The 24,807-nt window shown below is 34.4% G+C and overlaps 1 protein-coding gene across 2 annotated transcripts in view; it reads right to left on the bottom strand.

Moving 5' to 3' along the window:
- Positions 1–24,807, bottom strand: part of LOC145304193 (uncharacterized) — a 56,364-nt gene that overhangs the window by 4,788 nt on the left and 26,769 nt on the right. Inside the window, exons 13-14 of one of the 2 annotated variants that reach the window (XM_080146015.1) lie at positions 1,221–1,286; positions 466–605 (exon numbers count right to left, since the gene is read on the bottom strand). In XM_080146015.1, coding sequence (XP_080002141.1) covers positions 466–605; positions 1,221–1,286 — 206 coding nt within the window. Of the gene's footprint in view, positions 1–465; positions 606–1,220; positions 1,287–20,916; positions 21,049–22,730; positions 22,875–24,807 lie in introns of those variants that run through there. The other variant, XM_080146007.1, reaches the window with a different exon arrangement.

The raw sequence follows: 24,807 nt of genomic DNA, 5'->3' as shown, positions 1-24,807 counted from the left end.
GTAGGAAGGAAGGGGATGGGGTAAAAGGGGTGGATGGGAGGTTTAGCAACTGCAACTTTCACTTTATTAGAGTACATGATAATCTGGTGTAACATTCAACTAATAATATATCCATTAATGTAACAGTGTCCAACTTTGTTTATTTCTGTTTGTATTAAATTTCCTTGCTGTGAAAAGGAATTTTAAATTGGAATTAAAAGAAATATTTAATTTAGTCAAAAAATAGAGGTGGGTGCCCTTTAATTGCACCACAATTATATAGAAATTATTACTATGTAGAGTGTAGGCTAGTCAGTAGTGCCTGTTTATGGGTCATGGCATTACCTCTACTGATTCAAAATCCATTTATAGTAGCAGTAGGTATTATTTTTTTGTTTTTAGAATAGCATTAAAAAGTTAAGATTCGAACCCTACACCTCCCTGACGGCCAGCAGACACCTTGATACCCAAAACTGTACTACATACCTCTGAGCAGGGTATATCATCCTTACTGATCTGTGTTTTCTGTTGCATGTAGAAGCTTCCCTCCCACTCAATATTTTTGGGCAGGAAGAACTGGTCACTCAGTCCTATACGTCCCATCTCAAGGCCAGGCCAGAATTGACCTAATAATTAGGCTTTTTTTAAGTAGCGCAACTATTCTTTAATTCTAAGGGGTGCTTTCACACAGGTTCCCTTGGTAAGCACTGATAAACCCTCCTCCCCCTATTTATGAAATATATTGAAAATAATGGGAGTAGTTTTTTAGTATTCATAACCTCTGCAGGAAACTTAACGCTGATGAGGGGGAATTAACCTTGCGTGGGACTAACCTAACGGACGGACTGACTTAGATAAATTATAATTTAGCTTGGCTATTAAGAATTTTTATGCTTTCATTAACATTTTTTCTTAATTTTTATCTTAATAATATTTTACCCTTTGATTGTATGATCCTTGGCTGTAAGTCCTGTTTATAAACAGGTTTCAAGCTCTAGTCGCGGGTTAATGTTATTTATTACAGACAGCTTAACAGGGACATTTAAATAAAAAATATTGAAACCAGTTTTGTTACATTTTTTTCAAAGATTATGGAAAATTGACTGTAATACGATGCTATACTTGATTTTTCAGTATGGCTGAGAACCAATTCCGACTGATATCAATCGTTTTCGAAGCCATACTTGAAATCAAATAAATTTTCAACTAAGGTATTTTTCTTTGTTTGTATAAAAGTTTACCTCTATCGTGTAGATAAATATTATATCCCAGGAACCTCATTGGAGCAAATATCTTGTCTTTATCTCCTTAATGTAAACAAAAACATTGCGGGAACAAGTTCCATATCTTACAAGTTGGTCTAATTCTTCAATTTATCATAATGAGTACGCAATTTTCTGTATACAATTGCATTAATCGGATAGTCAGGTGTTATCAGACATTGCAGGTAGTCGATCCATAATTTGTTGTAGTCTGATTTGATGTGTAGTCCATTGTCTTTTTTCAAGTCTAACACATATTTCAGTATTATTTTTTGAGCGGTCTTATTCCCTCCTAGATTTCGGAAAGAGAACGAGAATTTCCTTTTGCACAGTGTTTTCAAAAATTCCATATCTGCACAAAATATTTCGTCTATGTCTAGGTTGATTAGTATGAAGTTGGTCCAGTGGCGCAATGGCACCACTCGGACTATTGGTACATTTGCTATAGTAAAATGATTTTTTAAATTTAATTGCATTGATGACACTGTATCATGGATTGTTTTTAAATCTTGTGTGTGGTGATCAGGATCTTGGCAACACGTATAGATAAATCTTGGGGAGGTTGGCAGAATCACGATTCTTTCTTTCATTTCTGACCATTTCATCCCTCTTCTCTCGAGATTTTTAATCAGAAACCATAGTAGATTCTTCATACATTGTATGTAGGACGTTGTTTTGTCGCTGTCGAAACCGGTTGTATTTTCTGGGTTGTGGTGGTCCTTTTTACATTGGTTGACAAATAGAGAGTTTCCTGTTAAATTTAACAGTATTAGTGTGTTTTTATTTAATTCTTTTCTTACGGATTTAAAGAAATTTCTTTTTATTTCTCTTTTTCTGGGGGGTAAGTTTGATGAATATAACATCTGTACATTTGTTAGAAAAACAAAAATAAAACCTGCCTTTTCAAGTTCGAACCTTACTCGTTGAAAGTAACTTCCCCCTATGCATATAACTTTTTGCTTTTTATATGCACGCGCCATCTTTTAATCTCTGATTTATGTGCTGTGCTGAAACATAAAAATAATATAATTGCTTTTTGAAATGATATCAATTAATAGATTTATTGAGTATTGGTCCGATCTTTAAAAGGTTTATCTTAATTTGTTTGTAATGTTTTATTAATTTGATTTATTTTCAGTGTTGCCTAAGGACAAGTTGAAGGCCTTCTCTCGACGTTTTTCCCTGGTGTTTGGCCAGGTGTTTCATCTGCGGTCACGTCCGGGAGGGGCCACAGACGATTATCAGCTCCAGGACATTGAAGCTCCTGTGACCAACGCCGCTGTTGAGCGTGACGCTGTTGCTGCGGAGGATGCTCCCCCCGCTTATTGTTCTATTATGTGGTAAGTAACTTTTTTAAGTATCGAACTTATTTTAATAAAGTGTTCTCAATAACCCGCTAATTTTATCTCAATTTTAGCGTTTTATTATCTAAAGACATTTAACAAGAGTTTTTTAATATATTTTTTTGGTATTTCTTTACTAATTTATTTATGTTATTTTCAGATTTTTCTGTCTGTTTTTCCCAGATCTACCTGGGGTATTCTTTGGCCATTTGGCTGTATGCTAATTTACCATCTATTTATCTGCTGTTTAGCAGATTGCGAGGTAATAATTAGAATTTTGATATATATATTGCTTTTTTATTTAGTCAGTGAAATTATACACTGAAATCTTACAGTTTTTGATTAGTTATTGTTATGGATCCCAACTACGTTTACGACGAAGATAGTAGTGAGGAGATTGGTGTTGATCTCCATGATCGTTCGTTGGATTATCATAAAGACTTTTTACGTTGTCTTGAGCCTTCTGTAGTTAATGTTATTTGTAGGTAATGATTATTTTTTGTACTTTTTTAGAAGTATTTATTAGAGGAAGAATAGTATTATTTATTAATTCTATCTTTTTCTTTTTTAGTCGCTACCAACATCCAGCGCCGCCTCCTGTTTTGTTTAACTGTTCCGAACCTGTTTCGGCTTTGAAGGAGGTGCCCGTGAGCGGCCTTCGGTCCGCTTGCCCAGCACTCTTGCTGGTTGGGGCTGGCGTTGTGTGTTTTCTTTTGGTTATTGTGGTGAGTACCTTTTATGTTTTTTAAGTTTCAATATATTTGGTTTTTTATAACCTATGGTGCTTTCCTCCCTGTTTTTATTTTAGGGTTTTTGGAAAGTTATTTTTGGTCTATGTTTGACCTATTGCCCCATTCTTATCTGTTTATAAGTTTGGAAGCTAGTTGCCCTTTTTGATTTGAGCTAAAAGACCTCTTTTTTCTTTTATTGAGGAATAAGGCCGTATGCATACTTTTACCCTTATTTTATTTGAATGAAACTTTAAATATTTTTTATTAACCAAAAGATTTAATGTTATTTGCAAAGGCAAATACTCTCCCCCTGTGGCAAAAATTACCTTTTAGGGGTATTTTGACGACATATATGTAGCTTTTATATCTCCTTTAATTATTTAAATTCCAGGGATGTAGGGAGGGAGGGTGTATTTTGTTAAAAATTATTTTCTATCTATCTTATAAGTGATTATTTGTTCAAGACTAGTAGCGCTGTTTTTACTGACATTTTAGAATTTTGACTGACTGAGTATTAGTGATATAGATTTAGTCGAGAGAAGGATAGATAGGAACTGCTATTTTATTTTATTTGCTGCTTTATTCGGACATTAGTTTGTTGCTATTTTATGTTCCTCTTTGTCTGAGGTTCGGTTATGGCTGGTTGTCCAATAGGAATTCGTTTTAAAGACAGGTTTAAGAGGTGTATTCGCGAGTTAGATGCACGTGATTTGTTTATGCGCTTGGGTATTTGGTATAAAAATAGTTTGCTGTTGTTTTGGTTTTATTAGTTGTGGTTTTTTGTTTGAAAATGCCTTTAACAGAGGAGGAGAAAGTTGAAGCTTTCGAGCTGAATAATAGTCAGTTTGAGAGTTTGAAGTTGAATTTTATTTTCCTTTTGGATAAATTTCAAGATGAGGCCCGTTATGCTAGTTTTACTAGATTAAATGATCCAACGTTGCCTATAAGAATTAGGGAAGAATTCTGGGTTTCTGGATTCTTTGGTCGTTTGGATAGCCTGTATGAGAGATTTCTTACTCTACAACCAGTATTTGGTGTTGATCGTGGATCTTTTGTTGCTAATATTAGACCTATTATGGATGGATATAATCAGCTGCGCGAAGAGTTTTATGCTAATATGATTATAAATTAGTTTGTTCTTTCTTATTAATAAATATGATGTGTTTTATAATTTGTATTTTATTTTTATGGTTGAGTGTTGTGAGGTTTTAATATTCGAAATTAATTTAATTTGGTTATTATGGTTTAAAATCTACGTATTTTGCTAGTGTTGAAAAGTTTTATAGCAAGGGTTACATTTTAAATGCAAGCTTAAATGTTATTTTTAATTTTGCTATTTTTTCTATTGCTGTTGTGTGTTAACGCTATAAGGATTATAATTTGTATTTAGAAGTTTCATTAGTTTAACGCTTTTTGGAACAAAATTTTAATTTTACCTATTTATTCTAAGGGTTAGATTTTTTGTTTGTTATTTTGAATTTTTTGATATCGGTGTGTGTGTTTGTAATCTGTATGTGTGTTATTGACAATTTTAAGTATAAATATAAGTTGTGCTTTATGAATTTATCATTCTCTATTGAACTTTGGAGTAATAATGTCTGAGAAGGATTCTACGGATTCGGATGTTTGTTATGAATATGCGTATGAGAGTGCCTGTGAAGATTGGGATTTCATTCGAGAATACGAGTTTGGTTGTGTTCGACAGCAGTTCGAAGCATATTTGGAATATCCTGGTGATGGTATCTGTATCTTGGCTAAAGAATGTTTGCGTGAATTGGATGTACAGTTCAACTATTTCAGCTTGAGCCGCCCCATATTTGGAGAAACCAAGGGGGCTTTTGTTCGAAAGATGAAGCCTATCTTTAAAAAGGTTGAACAACTGGATCGATTTTTCCGGGATGCTATGGGCTTTGTTGGCCAGAGTATTTATGATTTTTGGCAAGAATATTAAAATTTAAATTTGTAGTTTAGTTTCAGTTTGTAGTGTTTTATAAAATTTATTGTCATAATTTTATGAATAAATTTTGTAATATTTATTTATTTGTTGTTTTGTGTGCCCGAAAATATTTCTGATCTATTTTATTTTGTTCTATGGATGGTTTATTTAGTTTGCGCGCGCGTATCCTCATCTGGTGTGCTCAGAGTTCTAATGTTTTTTGGATTTGGTTTTACTTTTAGTTTGTTAGCGAATATTTAAAAAGAATGGCTGTAAGCGAGACTGTTAGATTAATTTGGGAGGATTTGACTAACGTCATGAGGAATGCACATAGATATCTACAAATGAGGGTTGAGACCTCTGACCCTACCGTTGATAGACAGGAGGTGGTTAGACTATTGGGTGTCCAAGAAATTTTAGTCGCAAGGGTCTTGCTCTGTCGGCCTTTGCCAGGAGAAACTGAGGCTGTTCAACTTGCTAAGTTGAGATCTGTAGAAAATGATGTAGAGATTCACCAGCTCCAAGTTTTTATGTTTAAACAAATTATTTGTGTTTCAAATATACATTAATAAATGTGAAAATTATTTTATTTATTTTGTTTTATATTATATTTTCTAAGGTTTGTTTTGTTTTAATAATTTTGCCGCCTCTTTTATTGTCTAGCTGCCCGCAGCTGTTGTGTAGATTAGTTATTATTTTAATCGGTTTAAAAAGGGGTGTTTTTTATTTCTCCAGGTGTGGTAGCTATTAAACCTTTGTTATTTGGCGCGTTTAATTTGCGCGTGAATTGGTTTATCTTTGTATTTTAGTTGATGTTTGCTTGGTTTGTTTTGTTTAATTTTAGTTGTGTTTGGTTGCTTATTGCGAAAATGCCTACATTTGCTAGTCGCGAGGCTCTAAAAGTTATTTATGGCGATTTCACTAGAAATATAGCCAAACTTGTGGTGGGTTTACAAAACGGCGAATTCGGAGATTTAGCTTCTCAAACTGATCGCGATAATTTTAGAAGAGAGTTGCTGGATCTAGAATTTGAGTGGGTCAGCCGTTTCACACCAGATGATTCTAAGCCTGCTACTTTTGCGGATGATTTTATCGAGTATTCGAATGATTACATTGCGTATATCCGTCAAAGATTCGATTCAATTTCCAACAGGATCTGTGAGAAAACCAGCGGCAGCTTTCCTTGATTTTGAAATATTTAATGTTTCCAAATTAATCCTTCAATAAATTGTGGAAAATTGTTTTTTATTTGTTTTAAACGGCGTAATAATTTATTAATAATTTTTATTAAAAGGTTAGATTTATTTTATATTGTAAAATTTGTATTGGAAAGAATTGTAAAGTTAGGCTTGCCGCTGTAATTTAGCGCACTATTATGCATCATTTTGTTATCCAATAGAAATTAGTTAATGGCAGGTTAATGAGGTTTACTCGTGAGCTTTATTCGTATCCCTAGCTTTACGCACCTGGTTATTTTGGTATAAAAATGAATGGTTACTTGGTGTTTGAATCATTTATATATTCTGTTTGAAAGATGTCGTTTGCAGAAAATGTGCTGGAAAATTCTCAAGCCTTACTTGTAAATGATCTTAATTTTGATAATTTGCAGACTCATATTAAGATTTTATTGGATAGAGTGTTGGATGAAGTTAAATACGAGAGTGTGACCAGGTTCAACAATCCTGAACTGCCTATGAGAGTTAGGGAAGGTTTCCTTACTGGATTTCATGCACGTTTGGAACGCCTATATAGTGTCTTTCTCTCCCAATATCCCAGCTATGGTGACGATCGCGAGACCGTTGTCTTTCGCATGAGACCTATTTTTGATGAATATTTACGCCTACGCGAAGAATTTTTTATTAATATGATTATAAATTAATTTGTTACCTTTTTGTTAATAAAGATTGTATTTTGTATGTTTGATGTTTTATCTAGGCTAAGTGTATTTGTGTGTGTGTGTGTGCAGCACGGGTGGTGTGTGTCCCTTAGTGACCTTCTGAGATGTACTTTACTGCTAATTGGCCTGTGTGTGCGTATGCCTATATGGCACTAGGGTGTGCGTACCCCTAACTGAGTTGTGTGACGCACACACACCAGTAGACTAGGCTGTGTGAGTGTGTTTCAAAAATTCGCAAGTTGGATTTTCTAAATAAGCAAGTTGGCGTCATACTTATTCAAACTTGCATTGTTTGAATTAAATTTTAAATAATTTTGATCTGTTTTATGTTCAAACTTGACATGTGTCAACTTTTTTCAATCCTTTATTAGTTCTTACAAAAAGGATGTTCATTCATTTACAAACGAAAATAATTTTTTGGAGCGAAACTTTCCTTAAAATTAGCTTTTTTCGTTCGTCTATATAGATTTTTTGTAGTAAATATTTTTAAAAGTTATTTTTCTTGTTTAAAAACCTTTTTTATTTTAGTTATTACATTTTTATAGAAACCTTTTTTGGATCGGTCCCTTTTCTAGAGTTAACGTTTTACTTAAGTATTAGCGTATAATTAAGATACACCTATCAACTAAATTTTTTTGGGAATAAGCTACTCTAAAAATTTGCGTTTTCGTTTTAATAACAATCCTATTTTTCTGGGAGCGAAGCTTTTCTAGGCATCAGCCGCACATTCTATTGCTACAATTTTAATTAATTTGAGGCAAAACCTACTATTGTCGCTTAGAAACCTTTTTATAATTTTTCTCGTTTTACTAAATATAGAATCAAAATTTCAATTAATTTTTAATTAACTTATCCCTATCTTTTTTAAATAGAGTTTATTAATCTTTCATAATTATTTTTAGACGACACATTAACTCATTTTGTGCTTATTGATTATAATATATTTTGATTAAATAGAGATTAACATATAATGATTATAATATTAATATGGTTAAATAAGATTAAATAAGGATAATATGGTTAAATATAGGTATCATGAATAAGGATTAAATATGTTGCTACTTTAGACTACTAACTAAGCTGATGGGTGCTAATTTTCTTAGCTGTCGTGGCTTCTAGGGGCGTGGTCATAGCGTGGCACTGGTTGAACCGAGGCACAGCGGCGACGTCCCGCTACTCTATCAAGTTGTTGGCGAAGGTCGCCACTAGTTGGCCAGGCTCTGAAACCCCATGCTGCTAGTCCACTAGGCCTCTGTCGCTGCTCCCTGGGGTATTCTCCAAGTATGTTACGAGTGTCATGCTGGTAATGGTTAGCACGGCGTTCTTGTAGGTGTTGGTAACGTCTATCTCGTCTATCCTGGTTGCGGTGAGCGCGGTGATCTTCATGTTGTCGGCGGCCGAGGCTTTGGAGTCGGTTTCCTTCGTGATGGGGGAGCTCGTGTCGCTCTCTCTGAAACCGGCTAGGTTTATCTCGTCCCTCCCATACGGCAGAGTCCCACTCCCTAATGGCTAGGTGATACTTGTTTATGGAATGATCTATGCTGGCTGCATGGTCAAGGAAGATTTTAGGCAGCCTTTCACTCCGTGGAGACTCACGGAACCAAGCGATCAAATTTTTCAAGAAGGCTTTCCATTCGCCGTTCTTTCGAATTTGATCGCTCAGCTGGTCATGAAATATCTCATCGGAGGTGGCGCTTTGGACCCATCTCAAGTCCCTGAACATTGCGTTGAAGTAGAAGATGTAATCATAGCAAAGTACAATCACATCCTCCGCCTTCATGTCATCATGTACTAGTTCTATGAGTTTTTTCTTAGGGAAGCATCTAAAAAGTTCTGGTGAATTCACAACCATCATTGTTTTTCACTTAGTTTAAGTATTGTCTTTATTTTCTGATTTTTTACTGAAAATAATTTGTGTAGCTTATTTAAGTGAATGATTGGTTAATTACTCTAAAGAGTTTTGTTGCCTTAAATTTAACCTAAATTGTACGGCTAAACTTAGAATGATTCTTCTCAAATAAGGACGCGTCAAACGTTGATAGCTTGACTCCATGTATTGATAAAGACGTGCTGCTGATTCCTGAGTAGCTTCGCTCTGTTTTAAGTTCTTACAAGCTCTGCATTGACAGATTTTGGCTTGGATGACAGCGTTGTACAATAAATCCAACTGTTGAATTAATCTTACTAGCTCCCAATATATACTCATGCGATCAGGGGACACTACTTGTTTGCTTTTTATTAGATCTATTGTTTTTGAATGACACATATTACATTTATTCTAACAAATGTGTTTTTTTATTCACTTATTTTATTAATTTGTATTTTTTATTTTCAGGTGACCTGTATTTGTAACTCCCTCAGCCTTTGGTGTGACTTGAGGAATGTTCGCCAGCTGTTGAAGAGATCTAAAACCGAAGAGGAGGAGTTAAAAATTCGCTATAAAACCTTGAATGCAAAAACCCAACGCCTGAGAGTAGAATGTTTGAGACTGCGTACTGAAATGCATAGCTACCAGCGACGTTATGACGTGGCTAAACAAAAGATGGATTTTATCCCCTTGTCGCTGCGCAACCCCACGTCAAGATCTCTGCCTTATTTGTATCCCATTGGAACCCGTAGCCTTCCTACCTCGCTCCAGGATATCTGCCTGTCCGGCTCGTGGTTGGAACTTGACGTTTACAGCGAAGTGCAAGATGCTGTTACAAGACAAGGAACTGATGGACAAGCTTTACCCTTGGAGTCCGACGAGCTCGAGCTTTCCGAAATTGGCCGCAATGACGAAAGGTGGGTCTTTTTAAATATTAAAGGAGAATAGCTACTATATAACTAGGATATTTGTCTTTCTTTAATTTAGCTAAGATTAAATACTTGACAGTGAATCTACTCTAGAACTAGATTTGTCGTCTGATATACTTCTCAATATCCTATTTGCTTTATTTATTTTGTTAAATTTTCGGATGTCCCGCAAGGTCAACACCTTAAAGTGTTTAGCAACCTTTCTGGGTAATTGATAGTCGCCTATTAAATCCTCACGCAGTATTTTTACTTGCGTGGGGTTCACTTTCCTTGTAGAAGTGCTCCAGATATTTTTTATGGTAATTAAAGGTCTTCCTATATGAAGTATGACCCATACCATTAAATCAAAAACTGGTTTATTTTTTGCGTAGTATTTCTTTTTTAGACGGTCACGGCGCAGCACGCAAAACTGCCCCACTTTATAGTTATGGTCATGTCTATTTTTGTTAAGTTTTTTCAACAATTTTTCTTGTCTGTTGAAAATAAATTCTTGTGTTTCATCATGTAATTGCTTAAAAGGAATCTGATAATCCTCAAATCTCTTGGACAGAGATTTGGGGTCGAATGAGAAATTAGGTCTAAATAAATTATCATTTTGCACTATTCCACCTTCAAAACCGTACAAACTAAGGTAATGGAGGTTATAAGGACTTAGTTTTGTCCCTATTAATTTTATGGTATTCACTATATGTATTACTGTGCTTAATGCTGTTTTAATTTTTACATCTGCGGCATGTGCCCTTGCAATTCGTACTAAATTTTGGATTACTTTAATCCTATTTTCGATATTGCCCCTCGAGGCACTTTTATAAGCAGCACTATCCAAGAATCTTGAGCCTATTTTTCTTAAAAATAATTCACTTTTAGAATTTCTGATGTTTTTGCCGTTATCGGCCCAAAAATTTTTGACATGCCCATGTAATAAAATGTATTGGCTTATGCCATTTTCTATATCTTCATAGTTTAGATCTGGTAGGTAATGCAATGTAATATACTGGGTGGCTACATCCATAAAAACCAGTATTCCTTTTATTCCATCTATTTTTGATTTCTTACTAAACTCCAGTATATCCATTGCTACTACCGTGTTTCTAAATTTATTATTTCTATTAATTGAGGTCAATCTTTTTAATCTTAAGTGATTGTTTTTGGATTTTATACATGTACAACATAAACCTATATGGGCTTCAATTATTTTCCGCAATTTTGATTTATACTGTACATAAAATGTGGATGTTATATTATCACGAACCCTTTTCACCCCTGCATGTACCATATCACGGTGCATGCTTCCAGCAATATAGCCGTAAAGAGGGTAGGGTAGAATTAATAAATTTTGTTTATATTTTAATGTCGTTGGATCGACGTCATTTGACAAATTTTCCTTTATTTGTAATTGTATAAAGGTAGATTTTTCAAAAATTCGCAGCCTTTCAAAAGTAGCATTTGCATTTGGTAATAATATTATGCTTTCTTCATATTCGGTGTGACTTTCGGTTTTATTTGACAAATTTTGTTCATTATCATGGGGTTGATTTAGAAATTCATTTACTATTTCTTTTCTCATTTTTTCCCTTTCTTCCCTGTCAGGTTTTTTATTAAGTTGCTGTTCAAAATGTGCCATTTTATCTGACATAGCTTTATTTGAGCTATGTCCTACTGTACTATGATCTTGTGTATTTAATAAGATCTCAGAAAATGATTTTTTTGTATCTATGCTTATCCCTAAATCCTCGGTAGTTTCAATATTTAAATTTATGTTTGAGCTCGTGTTAACATTTTGTTCAATAGGGTCAGGAGTCAAGGGATCTATATTATTAAATTTTATTTGTTCATTATCTGGAAGACTATTTATTGGATTTTCTATTATTTTTTGTTCTTCGTCAGGAAAAATTGGAATAGGATCATTAATAATAAATTGTTCATCTACGGGCACAATATCTATTGGATTATTATCCTCAATTGTTATAGGAATTGGGTCATTAAAAAGTTGTTGATTTTTATCTAAATTTGTATCTTTAACCCCTGAATCAAAATTAACATTTTGGTCATCAATTTTATTTGAACTCTTTTCAACATGTGTCATATTGTCTGATGTCTCGGGGACAGGGATAGATTTACTTGTACTTTCCTGCCGCACGTTAATATTTTCTTCGGACGGATTTTTAGCAGGGACAGGAGGCAAAACTTGTTCTAATAATTTTTCTGCTAAAGCTTTTGATTCTTGCAATTCCTTTTTACTAGGTTTTTTGGTTTTATCCTTTTTTGCCCTTTTATTGCGGGTTGTTAATTCCTCATATTTCTTAAGAACTTCGTCAGCTTTGCCTCTAGTTACTACCAAAATTTGTACATCCGTGTCCTTGTTTATAAAGTTTTCTTTGTCCCGTATAATGGGTGCTGCATCAAAAATAGCAAAATTTTCCCCTTGATATACAGGCTTTATTTCCTCCACCTGAAAGTCAAGTCTTTCAGTAGCATGGGGCATTAAGCGGCTAATAAAATCGGCCAGCTGTTCGTCTGTCCGAATAGATAGAAAGGAAACCATTTTTCCAAACCAATAGAGAATTTTTTGACTCAAGTAATCAAGCTTACTCTTACGATTCTCAATTTTCTTGTTTCTAAGGATCTTATAACAAGCCACATTGTCTGTCAGTATTAATGTCCTTGTACCTTTGATCTCCACCTCAAAGAAGGTGAGGCCCTCATAGATGGCCAGGATCTCTAGGTACACTATACCTGTGGTCTCCATAACTTTGGGGGCCACAGTTTTTGAGAAAAACCCTAGTATCTTTCCTCTCACATTAATATCATTTAAGTTATTTTTCATGCTTTTTTCGAGGAACGTATAAACTTCTCTGTCACTGACGTCTAGATTCTGAACTGTCTTTTTGTATTTTCTCTGTTTTATTTCAACATTTTCTTTTACTCCCAAATAATAAAAATTGTCATTATTAACAAATATTATAATTTCAGAGTTGGAGGATTCGGTGAATCGCTGGTAGAGCAAGTTCTCGAGGATGGATCCGTCTTTGCTTGACAGGTAGATTATTCGAAGTTTATGTTTCGAAAAAATTGAAAAAGAGTAAAATAGGAATGTCTGTACGTATGGATTATTCAATGGTAGGGCCCCTGCTCTAAGTTGATTTATTTTTTCTACAAATATTTTATTCATTTCTTGTTTAGTCCTTACAACATCGTCAGATGTGACTTCCAAGAGATAGCTTAATTGTGAATACATTGTAAAATTGTTTGAAAAAACTTTATACCAATTTTCATATGAATTTGAAAAATCTAGTTTTAAAAAGATAGTTATCTGATAAAGTAAGTTTAGATAATCTGATTCTTTAAAAAGTACCCCTATCTCTTCATGGTCATTAAAATATGCTTTTAATTCAGCAGGCGTGTCCATAAAGTTAGGCAGCTCGGATTGAAAAAGGTCTTTAAGTTCGAATCCTAGCAAGCTGGAACCTATGGCATGCTTGCTGGCGTCTGTGTATAACATCTGAAAATCTATATTTCTTGCTGATTCATTGCTGAGATTATCAGACGCAAGTATTTCTTTGATTTTATTGAAGTGGAAATCTGCTTCTGAATTCCAATCAAAATTCCTTACTTGGGGGAACAAAGCATTCATATGTCCATGGATAGGTAGGGGTAAAAGTGACCTATAATATTGAAGATTTCCTATAAATGATTGAAGTTCTTTTAATGATTTTGGAGCTTTTAGTTGCATTATATATTTGACCTTTTTGTCCGGGACGGTAATCCGTCCCTGGCCTATTTCATAGCCCAATACAACTACTTTATCTTTGCTTAAGTCTGTACAGAAAGTGCATTTGTCCAAATTTAATTTTAGATTTAGCCTATTAAGGCGGGATAGAAAAGTTTCTAGTTTGGCGAGGTGTTCTTCGATGTCTTCTTCATACCAACTGAAAATTGAGAGGTCATCGAACCAAACTAGTAACAATTCTATTATGTCATTAATTTTTAAATCATTTAAATGAATATTTGATAATATATAATGCAACAATAGGCTGGGTGTTCCCGCATAGCCGGTGATGGCTCTCTTGAAGCGGAAACACCCAAAGCTAGTCACAATGCAGGACACTCCTGAATCAAGAACTTTTTGAGATAGTTTAAGATTATAAAATGCATTTTTAATATCTACAAAAGTCCCATATCTTACTTTAGGTAGCAGATTTTTTAGCGTATTCATCGGATCCATTGTGATCGATGATACGCTGTAAGGAATACTAGCATTTACCCCCCTAGAGTCAATGATTATGCGTGGTGGCGCCTGTTTATCCTTACGGCTCGTAAGGAAAACAGGTGACCCAAACTGCTGGCTGGGTGGGGAGCATTCTATTATGTCCATTTTTAAACATAGGTCTATGAAATATCTAAGATGGAGCGTATCGGTTAGGGAGAGATTATATATTTTAGTATTTTTATCATAATTTTCAGGGCAAGGGAAATCCATTTCTTCAATGCTTTCCCCAATATCGAAGTTGTGGGACGCCCCACTTTCAAATTTAAATAAAAGATTAGCCACTCTTTGTTTTACATTTTGGTCCTCTATGTAACTTAATTTTCCTAATATTTGTTCTAAGGTTAACGGTGGTGGGGGTAATGGCGCAGTCAACTCAATTCCTTCTTTATTATCCCCAAAAATATCTGCTATTTCTTCAAGACTTAATTCATTTTCTGGTTGTATTGTATTTACACTATTTATTTTAATAATCTTATCTATGTTAACATATGTTTTATCTTTCTTAAAAACATCAACATTAGAGCGGGGCTTTATACGTTTTTTAGCACTATTTTAAATGGTATTTTATCCAATAATTTATTTACAATATCTTTTACTTTATTCTTAACGTATTTTATTTTATTTAGGATGGGTTTAATTAGATAATCGCGCGTCTTTGACAGAATATTGGAACCTTTTTTTATTTTATTAAGCTGCTCTTTGATTCCATTGTTTCCTCTCAAGACAGCGATTGATTTAATTGAACCCATTTTAGGTGCTTTAAAACCTTTTAATTCTAAATTTTTGTCTTTTTCAGGTTGGCAAGGCAGGAGAGAGATCAGAAACCCGCCTGGTTTGATTATAAGTGGATTTTCTCCTACATTTTCAACGTACACCGCGAGTTTATTTTCCCCTGTCCTGGTTATTGAATACATTTTGTATTTTATCTTAATTTGAGTATACATGTTTGAAAGGTGTGGGATAAAGTGTTCTTGTTTTGGGTCTTTATCTTTGACTTCCAGTTCTATTAATTTTTCTTCTCCCTTTGCTAATTCTAATTTTTTGATATTGACTGCAAAAGGGTTTTTTACCTTCCTTCTGTTAGGATTTATTTCTATGTGGACCTTTTGCCCTTTTACTTGCATGCCTATATTGCAAGTAATCAAAAATGGGCGTCCTAATAGGCAAATATTCTTTTCTTTAAGTACATGGAAGTCCAAGAACACTTTTCCCACCCCTTCAAACTCGCACCCTAGGCGTCGGGCATCAATGACGCTAATTGCTTTGCCTTCTACTGAAGACAAACGGTAGGCTGAACAAAGCTCCATCTCGTGGTAATTAGGCAGCACTTTTAGTAAGATATTTTCTGATACGCAGTTTACTGCGGCCCCAGTGTCTAGTTCAAAAATTATTTTGCTGCCATTAATTGCCACGGGAATTTGGATCTTGTCCAGCACGCCTAGGTGGCTTTGAATTGTTTTTATTTCCAAATTTGTTTCTAATTTGTCTATGTCAATTATATCGGTTGTCCTCTCAGCCAGCAGTTGCAAGAAATATCTCCCATTGGGTATATTGACATACAGGAAAATTATCGTCAATAGCCCATATGGAGCAAGATAATTTCCCAACAACATGGCTGTGAGCACAATCATAATAATTGTCATAAGTTTATTTTGGTTTGGGTATTCGTGTAGATAACTCAAAAACGATATTGTTTTTGCTATTTTTACACGATTCTCCAATGATAATTCATTTTTAAAATAATGTTTTTTATGTTTTATTCTGCTTTCAGACTCATCATCAGATTCTAAAAATGACTGCTCTATTTTTTCGGCTTTATGTTGTTCCCTGGCAGATTCCGCATTATCAAATTCGTCCAGGTAAATACAGCCGGTAGCGATAGTTTCAACTTCAGTCTGTTCATCTGTTTTTATTTTGTTTGCAAGATCTACGTTAGCTATGGTTTGATTGATATTCAATAAATGTTCCTCTACAGATTTTTCTCCCCGGTACTCGAAATTTTCAAATATTTTTTCCAATCCGGATTCGGAGATTGATGGGGGATTTTTTTCATCCTCATCTGAGCTAAAATCGCTACTATCTAAGTCACTTAAGTCTGATATAGAGTCTTTGTCACTGTCTAATTCAATTTTTTCGATTTCGGCCATGATTTCAGCCCTAGTTAATCCTGTGATATCTGTTAATAGATCGTTTTCATCTATATCATATTCAGGGGTATCTTCCATTGAAGGGTTTTCTTCGGAAAGAATTTTTAAGTCATTTTCTTCAATAGATTGGGTATCATCAGAATTACTATTAACATTTTTTATTTCTATTTTAGGATATAGTGTTGAGTGTTCAAGTATGGTGCTATTGGCTTTATCTTCGCTCGGAATGGGTAAGTTGCTACTATTGCTGTCATTAATTGGTTCGTTTTCTGATTCTTTAAGCTCTTGTAGTTTTTCGGATATACCCTTTTTTACAATTTCTTTGACAGGTATGGTTTCTGTCAAATTGATATCTAATATTTGGTCATTATTTATATTATTATTATTTACAATATCACAGTGGTCACCTTCATTTAAGCTGCCAGGGGCTGCTGATTTATTATTTACAAGTTCATCTTGAATATCATAATTAAGTGGAATATTTACAGGGTTATTTTGTTTGTCATTATTGGTTGAACATTCCAGTAGTTTAATTTCTTGATTTTCATTATTTATTTCTGTTTTTAGAGTGAGTGTAACCGCCACTGGGATGGATATTTGATGTTTGTTTATAGCAGGTGAGTTTTTCCCTTTTTCAGGGGCGCCGGGTATTTCCCAAGAATCCGTATTATGTATTTTATTGATTTCTTGAGAAGTACTCGGCGGCCTTAGCCGTTTTTTTCCGCTGGCAGTGGTAATGTACACGCTGCCAGGGGATGATGACGTCTCGTTATCCCATAATGTAGGCATCTAGGGCATTGTTCTTGGGCCGGTGTCACATTGGGATACCAGTGACAATCGGCACTACCATGGGTGTCAGAATTACATAGAAGGCAAACTATGCGGTTGGCTAATTCCTTCTCTTTTTTCTTTTTGTCCCACCATTCCCCATTAGCTTTCCTTATAGCTGGGTCTGGGTGTTTAAGACAATGTTTGCTATAATGTCCTTTTTTGCAATGTTCGCAAACAGGTTTAGGTTTTGTAGATACATCTTTGGCATTTTTATCATTCTGTTGTCCTTTGTTTTTGCCATTATCTTTTGGTGTCTCTTTTTTGGCTGTTAGGGAATTTAGACGATTTTTTCCTAATTGATTAACATTCCCGTTTTTCTGTTTTTCTATCCTTCTTTTTCTGTCCACAGCTGCATGGTAATAGCTGCGATTGTTGCTAAACCAGTTTAGTATTGTCTCTTTTGTGCAATTTGGTACATTTGTTGTTGCCAAAAATGCAGATTGCAAATATTGCGGTACCAGATAAAAACACACTTTTTCTCTAAGTTTAGCCATTTGATTTTCGTGGGAATTTCCCGTTTTTTGCAACATTGCGGCTAGATTTATGACAGCTTTGTTTGGTCTGTCTTCGTCCTCTGTCGTTATCCTATAGGTGTGGAAGCGCCTTTCATAGTCCTGTGGCCCAAGTATTTCGGCACCTATGGTAGTTAGGATGGCTTTTACAAAATCCTGTGCACTTAGCACATTAGGATCTATTTCTAGCATGTCCAATTTGTTCCTTGATTCTGGGTTAAAATAGTGGATTATTATGTTGTTGTAGGAACTATGGGTGAATGGTTTTATATATTGTTCTAAATATTTAAAAGTGTTGAAAAAGGTAAACGGATTGGTTTGCTCTCCGTATAGATTTGGTATTTTGCCAAGATATTTTATTTGGCGGAAAATGCGCTCATGCTCAGCGGTACCCCATACTAGATTGTTTGGGATAAGTTTCATAATTTTTTTAATGTTTAGATCTGTATGGCTGGGCGAGTCTTGGAGGAGAAGCCTCAACTTATCCATCTGTTCAGAGGTTAGTTTATTTTCTAATATGTTCATTTCGATCATTTCCTCTCTATTTCTATTATCTCTATTGTTAGAGGATGTTCGTCTGTCCCAATCTGATTCCGTATCAGATGAACTGGAACTTGAACTTGATGTTGGACTACTACTGTCTCTGCGTTTATTCATTCTCTTTGGCATTGAGAAGTTTTTATCGTCTTTCCTTCTGTCCTCTTTGTCGCTATCGCTTTGTTTGTCTTTTTGTTTGTGACGGTATTCATGATGTTTATGATGTCGCCTATCCTCGAAGCCATGAGGATTGAGAGGATCATAGTGTCTGTATTTTTTATTTGTATGTTTTTTATTTTTTCGTTTTTCTGAGTAGTCGCTAGATTCAGATTCATATTCTGGTGGATCTGATGATGGTTTATTTTCTTTTTTAATTTTAGGCTTTGTGCCTGTTTGTTCTTGTTTTATTGTTTGTGTATTATGCTCTATCTCATTTTGGGGGTTGAAATGTAATTGTGGCCTATGCAAGGTTCTATTTCTGCGTCTGTTATTTAAAACAAACATGGCTGGTATAGTGTGAACCTCAGGCTCAGTTTGAATTCGAGGTATTTCCTCGATTTGATCATTTATATTTTCTAAGTGTAAATACTGATCTTCAGTATTATCTAAGTTAGGTTGGTAATCAGGGTTATATGGTGGAGGATTTAATACATCCTCGTCTATATTATCAATAATATTATCTTCCATTTTCAGGACATATATTCGAGGCTAGAAGAATACGATGTTAATTCTGACTATGGATATCTAGCGGTAAGACTTATTTAGTGGCTTTGTAGCCCTCTCCCCCCCTAAAGGAAAAGTTAAATCTTACCTGGGTTTATCCGGTAACGGAACCAATTTTATGGGTCACCTCCGGGTTCCAGGGACAAATGTAATCCTTTATCACTACTTCACAGGACTACAATCTCTCACCAATGTCTCCTTTCCAGATCAGTGACGCATTAATCTCTGTTCGGCAAATATATCCAACCTTAGAATGGTGATATTATATTACACCGATCCTAAACCCAGATACGCTTAAGAGATAGCCTTTTGTTTATAAGCCCTATTCCGAAAAACGGTATTACTGATAACTTTATACTGTTATTTAGTCTAAGAATTTTTTATTCCTAGGTAACTAACTTTGCCAACACTTTTGGACTGGAAGTATCTATTGTGATTACTAGAGTCATGCGAACATGACTACAATATTCCGTTCGACTGCCTGTATCCCCGTGAGGCGTGAAGTTCTTTGTTAGGTACCTTTGTCAGGTAAGAAAATCACTAGGCTAGCTCCGAACCGATCTTCCAGAGTATTAGCAAAGTAAAACTACCCTTAAGACGTGAACTTATTCAGAGTTCTAATCCGAAAATGTTAAATTGTCCGAATAAATAACGATCTCCAATTTTCCTGGACTTCAGAAGCTTGGGGAGGATCCGGTTGTTAGTATCGGCCGTCAGATAGCGAGCTATCATCAACCGTTGGTAGCCGAGCCACCACCGTATCTTCCCTGTGTTATTCCTATTTAGCCCCGTAGTGACTTGCGACTTGGTGGTACCGTGTACCGCGCTATAGGAGTTCTCTTCAGAAGAAAACTTGGAGATAACTATCCGTCCGGATGCCTAAGCCTTTTAGGCCCTAAGAAGGCCCTATCCTTAAATTTATCTCAATTGACCAACATCAAAATGATATTCTACAATTTATTTAACAAAGTATTATGAATTTTATCTAACAAAACTTTTTATTTTTTAGGTGTGTTTTAAATGAAAAATCCTAAGTTTGAGTCGCCAGGACCCTCAAGAAAATTCCAAAGCAAGAGAAGGGAGTCTTCCCTTAAATTTTAGAATTTTAAAAAGAGTCAGTGTGATATAGCAATTCCGTAAAACGACTGATTGTTTCTCTCTTCCAGGTTTACTTTTATAGGCCTGAAGCCTTAGGAAAAAAGAGAGACAAAAAGGATGACTTTCATTTTTTTGTTGATTTTTATGTTTTATAGAAATTGGCGACCTGATTATTAAGATTTTGCATTTAAAAGTGTGTGTATATCTCAACTAAATTACAATATTCATTTCATAAATTAGTAAGATCACATTTTATTTTATTTTACATCAAGAATACATTAAACTATTGGTTTCAAATTAGTTTTTCTAGTAATGTTTTTTCGATGCCCTCTTTAATTTTACAAATTTTCATTCTTTTAATTTAGTTTTTTATCACGAAACCTCTAATTTTATGATTCTTGTGTTGTTTTACTAATGTTAATTTATATTGACAATATTTGCTAATAATTTTTTAGCTGTACTATGACCATTCTATTAAAAGGGTTATTGTCTCTAACATTACCTTTTAGGGTCTTCGTTTTATAGATCTTATTTCCCCATTTTAATAAATAGGTCTTTATACATGCTTTTTTACTTAAAAATTATATTAAATTGTTTTAAATTTGTCTAATTTTGATAATATTTTTATAGTCTTTTATTTTCATTAGAATAAATACATAATTTAAAGTATGGGTTGGATTTTTCCCCAGTAAAGCTACTCTACAAGTTATTCATAGAATCGGTTTAGGGGAAAAGGACGAACCAAATTACATATGTTGATATAGTAATAACACGAAATTTTTACGGTGTAAATAAGGAAGATGGAAATATCTTAATCATAGAGTAGCTCCAATTTTAATAAAAATATTTCATTATTTCTATGAATATATTTTATTCTATTTAGGTATCAAATCATGCGTATAAACAAATTATTTATAACATATCAGATATTAACAATTCTTAATAACTTCATTCTTTTTATACACATATTCTTCTTCTATAGCTCTCTAAAAATTTAATAATAGTCATTTCTCGCATCGTATTATAAACAGCTTTCCGCGGATATAGAATGTACAATTATAAAATTAAACCAGTTTTTTAGCCCAAAGATGCCGAAGGCACGGGCTAAAAAAAAGTGGTTTTAATCTTATTTTTGTATATTTTTATATTCGTAGAAAGCTGGATGCAATACGATGCTAGACATGGATGAGAACCGGTTCCACCGGATTCGAATGAATACGAGAATAGTTATTTCTTTCATTGTATTATAAACGGCTTTCCGCGGATATAGAATGTACAATTATAAGATTAAAACTAGTTTTTTTAGCCCCGAAGTGCCGGAGGCACCGGCTAAAAAAATTGGTTTTAATCTTATGATTGTACATTTTTATATTCGTAGAAAGCTGGATATAATACGATGCTAGACATAGTTTTTTCGTATGGATGAGAACCGGTTCCTATCCATTCATAGACAGCTTTCCGCGGATATAGAATTGAAAAATTATAAGATTTAAATCAGTTTTATTGGCCCAGGCTAACAAAACAGGTTTTAATTTTATTATTTGTTTTTTTGTTATTCGAGGAAAATTGGTTAATTTCTTATGACATCTTATTTTATTATTCACAAAAAGCTGTCTATAATACGATTCGATAAATAACTATTCCATTGTTTTCCAGACATGATGTACTGCTGTATGATGACGTTCAATACGGGGAGGGACTTACAGACCAATAGATACATTTTTTTTGTTTCAACAAGGATGACAACATCCATAAAAGCGAAGCACTGAAACGGTAAGACAAACGGACATTAACATTTGTATAGTGTCAGAACTGAATAATCAAAATATAAATGTATAAGAGTCGAACCAAAATTGTAAGTAAATTTGTTGAAAAACTGCTGGATACAGGATAATGTTTATGAAAATACTTACATTTTTAGGACTTGATAATAGAGTTGCTTCGCTAATAACATCATACTTTGTTGTCCCAGGAATTATTATACCAAAAATCAGATCAATCAGATGATTAGATCACATGAAAATTTGTTGTTAAAAAAGTAAAAAAATCGACATGTTTAAAATGGACGTACGGACATTCTTGTAATGATTATAGAGTTGCTTCGCTAATAACATTATACTTTGTTGTCCCAGGAATTATTATACCAAAAATCAGATCAATCAGATGATTAGATCACATGAAAATTTGTTGTTAAAAAAGTAAAAAAATCGACATGTTTAAAATGGACGTACGGACATTCTGGTAATGATTATAGAGTTGCTACGCTTTCTAAATCGTACCTTACTACTAAAGGAATCACCATGCAAAGTTTGAAATCGATAGGACAATTCTAACATGCCTAAATTAACGAAAAAAGCTATCCGTTACGGACGGACGGACGGACGGACCGACCCTAATTATAGAAAAGCTTCGCTTTTAAAAAGTAATCGACTAAATACAACAACTGTATGATAATGTGCAAGCGGGTTAACGACGTATTGACCAACTGACAAACCATATGTATGTATACATTGTAGAGTAGCTTCGCTACAAGTTGGACCTATACAAAGAAAAGTGTTCTCAAGGACCATCTAAGGCTGAATTATAATATACAAAAAGGTTAGTGACGTATTGACCGACTGACAGACCATATGTATAAATTGTAGAGTAGCTTCGCTACAAAGTGAACCTAGACAAAGAAGTTGATACAAGTGTTCTCGAGGACCATGTAGAGCTGAATGATAATGTATAGGAAAGACCAGCCAAGGAAGATTCCCATGAGACCGCCCAAACCAGCTGTCAAGTCCCAAATATCGTAGGCGAAAAATTCCGTCTGAAAAGAAGATAACATTAGTTGAGGAAGGGTCTGTTTAAAAGATTCAAAATGTAAAAACACATATTTTTAACTCTTATTTTTTAACATCATAATTGGAACTGATTATCTGTTTATTTAATCCCATAAATAAAATGAGAAAAAAGTTGTGTTTATATAGGTATGTATTTAGTTTGATTGAGGAATCATGGTAGTTTCCAAGGCATTAACATCCCAACTTTTGCAAACAACCTTCCTTTTAATTGCACGGATCTTCTCTGTAAGTCCTAGCTTATAAGGTATATATTCTAACGCCGAGATTCGAACTTCTACCCTGTCCAATGACGAGCGGATGCACAACGTGTAACGCAACAGTTGCGGGTTTCCACTCCCTGTTCGGACGAAGCCACTATATTTATGTACTAGCTGCTTTCAAAGGAAATCTTCTACAAAGGACCAAGGTTATTTCTTACAAAAAAAAAAAAAAAATAGGGGGGATTTTTTTGTTTTTAGGGGGGTTGGGGGTGTCCCACCCCCCAAGAAAATAGCTTAAAACCACCACAGGACCAATAGGTATATACCCTGAAGAGTAGAATCCAATCGGTTCAGTGGTTACCGATGTCTTAAGGGACAGACAGACGGACAGAAGGACAGACGGACAGAAGGACAGACGGACAGACATCAAGCTACTTTGTATTATAGACTAGCGGATACGCCACTAGAAGCCCCTAGGTGCACTTAAGGTAGGAGGGGGAAAAGTCCACCTCATCCCATTTTAAATTTAAGTTTCAAAGGAGTAAAAAAAACATTTTTGAGGGGGGAGGGGGGTGAAACACCCTCCCAAAAAATAGTTCAAAACCTTCCCAGGACCAATATGAAGCTTCATTGTAAAGGAGAACAATATTGGTTCAGCGGTTAGTGAGATCATTCAGGACAGACAAAAAACGCTTACTACTTTATATAATAGGATGAGGATGATTGTCAGAAACGTCCAAGATTTGTTATTTGAGTGGAGGTAAAATGAGGGATTTCAAAGGTATTTTTATTTTTATTTTGAGGGGGGGGGGGGGGTATAAAGAGGAATTTCAAAGTTTGAGGGGGGTAAACACACCTTTACCTCCGCCCCACCCTTGGACGTATCTGTATAAGGTAGTGAAATAGAATTATTAGATCAAGAAGTGCAATGTATAGTAAAAAATTGTCATGATGAAAAAGGAGCTTTTAGATGATTTTTAAAAGGTTTAATCATCTTTTATTCAGGATTAACTAAAACTATTTTATTGGATTTTTTTAGTGATAATGAATAAGAATATAAGTATTCATACCAATACCATCATTATTGAATTATTTATGGATCTATTTCTTGCTTTATTTAACAAGATATTAGAAAAAATATATTTACGTTGCAAAAATAAAAGTAAAAATAACAGTATATTTGTATTTGGGGGCCTTAAGGGACACTTGACTTTTTTGTGGTTGCGGTATCCTACACCTAAAATAAATGTAAACCTTACTTGAGCATTACTATAAACAGTTAATGCGTCCATTTTAAATATGTTGATTTTTTAGACACAAAGGCATGTAAAATGTCTGTCTGTCTGTCTGTCTGTCTGAAGTTTAAGATCTCATTAACCGCTGGGCTCTACTCTTCCGAGAATTCGGCTAATTGTATTGAGTTGGTCTTAGGCTATTTTCTCGGTGGGTGAGATACCCCTAACTTCCCCTAAAATAAGAACCCCCACCCTAAAAAAAGATATTAACATTGTAGAAAATCTGATTTTAAGCATGAATGATATAGAAATAAGTACCATAGTATGACATAATATGTTTATTGTTTTTCAGATAACACCAGCTATTTGTGATACCAAAACATTTTATCTAAAACTTCCTTTTTTAGCGGCAGCCCTTTTTTACAAGCTAACAGTGTCGGTCAATCTATAAAAATATTTCCTGT

Source organism: Acartia tonsa, chromosome 2 (assembly GCF_053477335.1).
Source record: "Acartia tonsa isolate MP-2025a chromosome 2, ASM5347733v1, whole genome shotgun sequence".
In the NCBI taxonomy this organism is placed as follows: domain Eukaryota; kingdom Metazoa; phylum Arthropoda; class Copepoda; order Calanoida; family Acartiidae; genus Acartia; species Acartia tonsa.
Note: the sequence above shows the minus strand (reverse complement) of the source record. Positions and strands in the feature narration are given on the sequence as shown.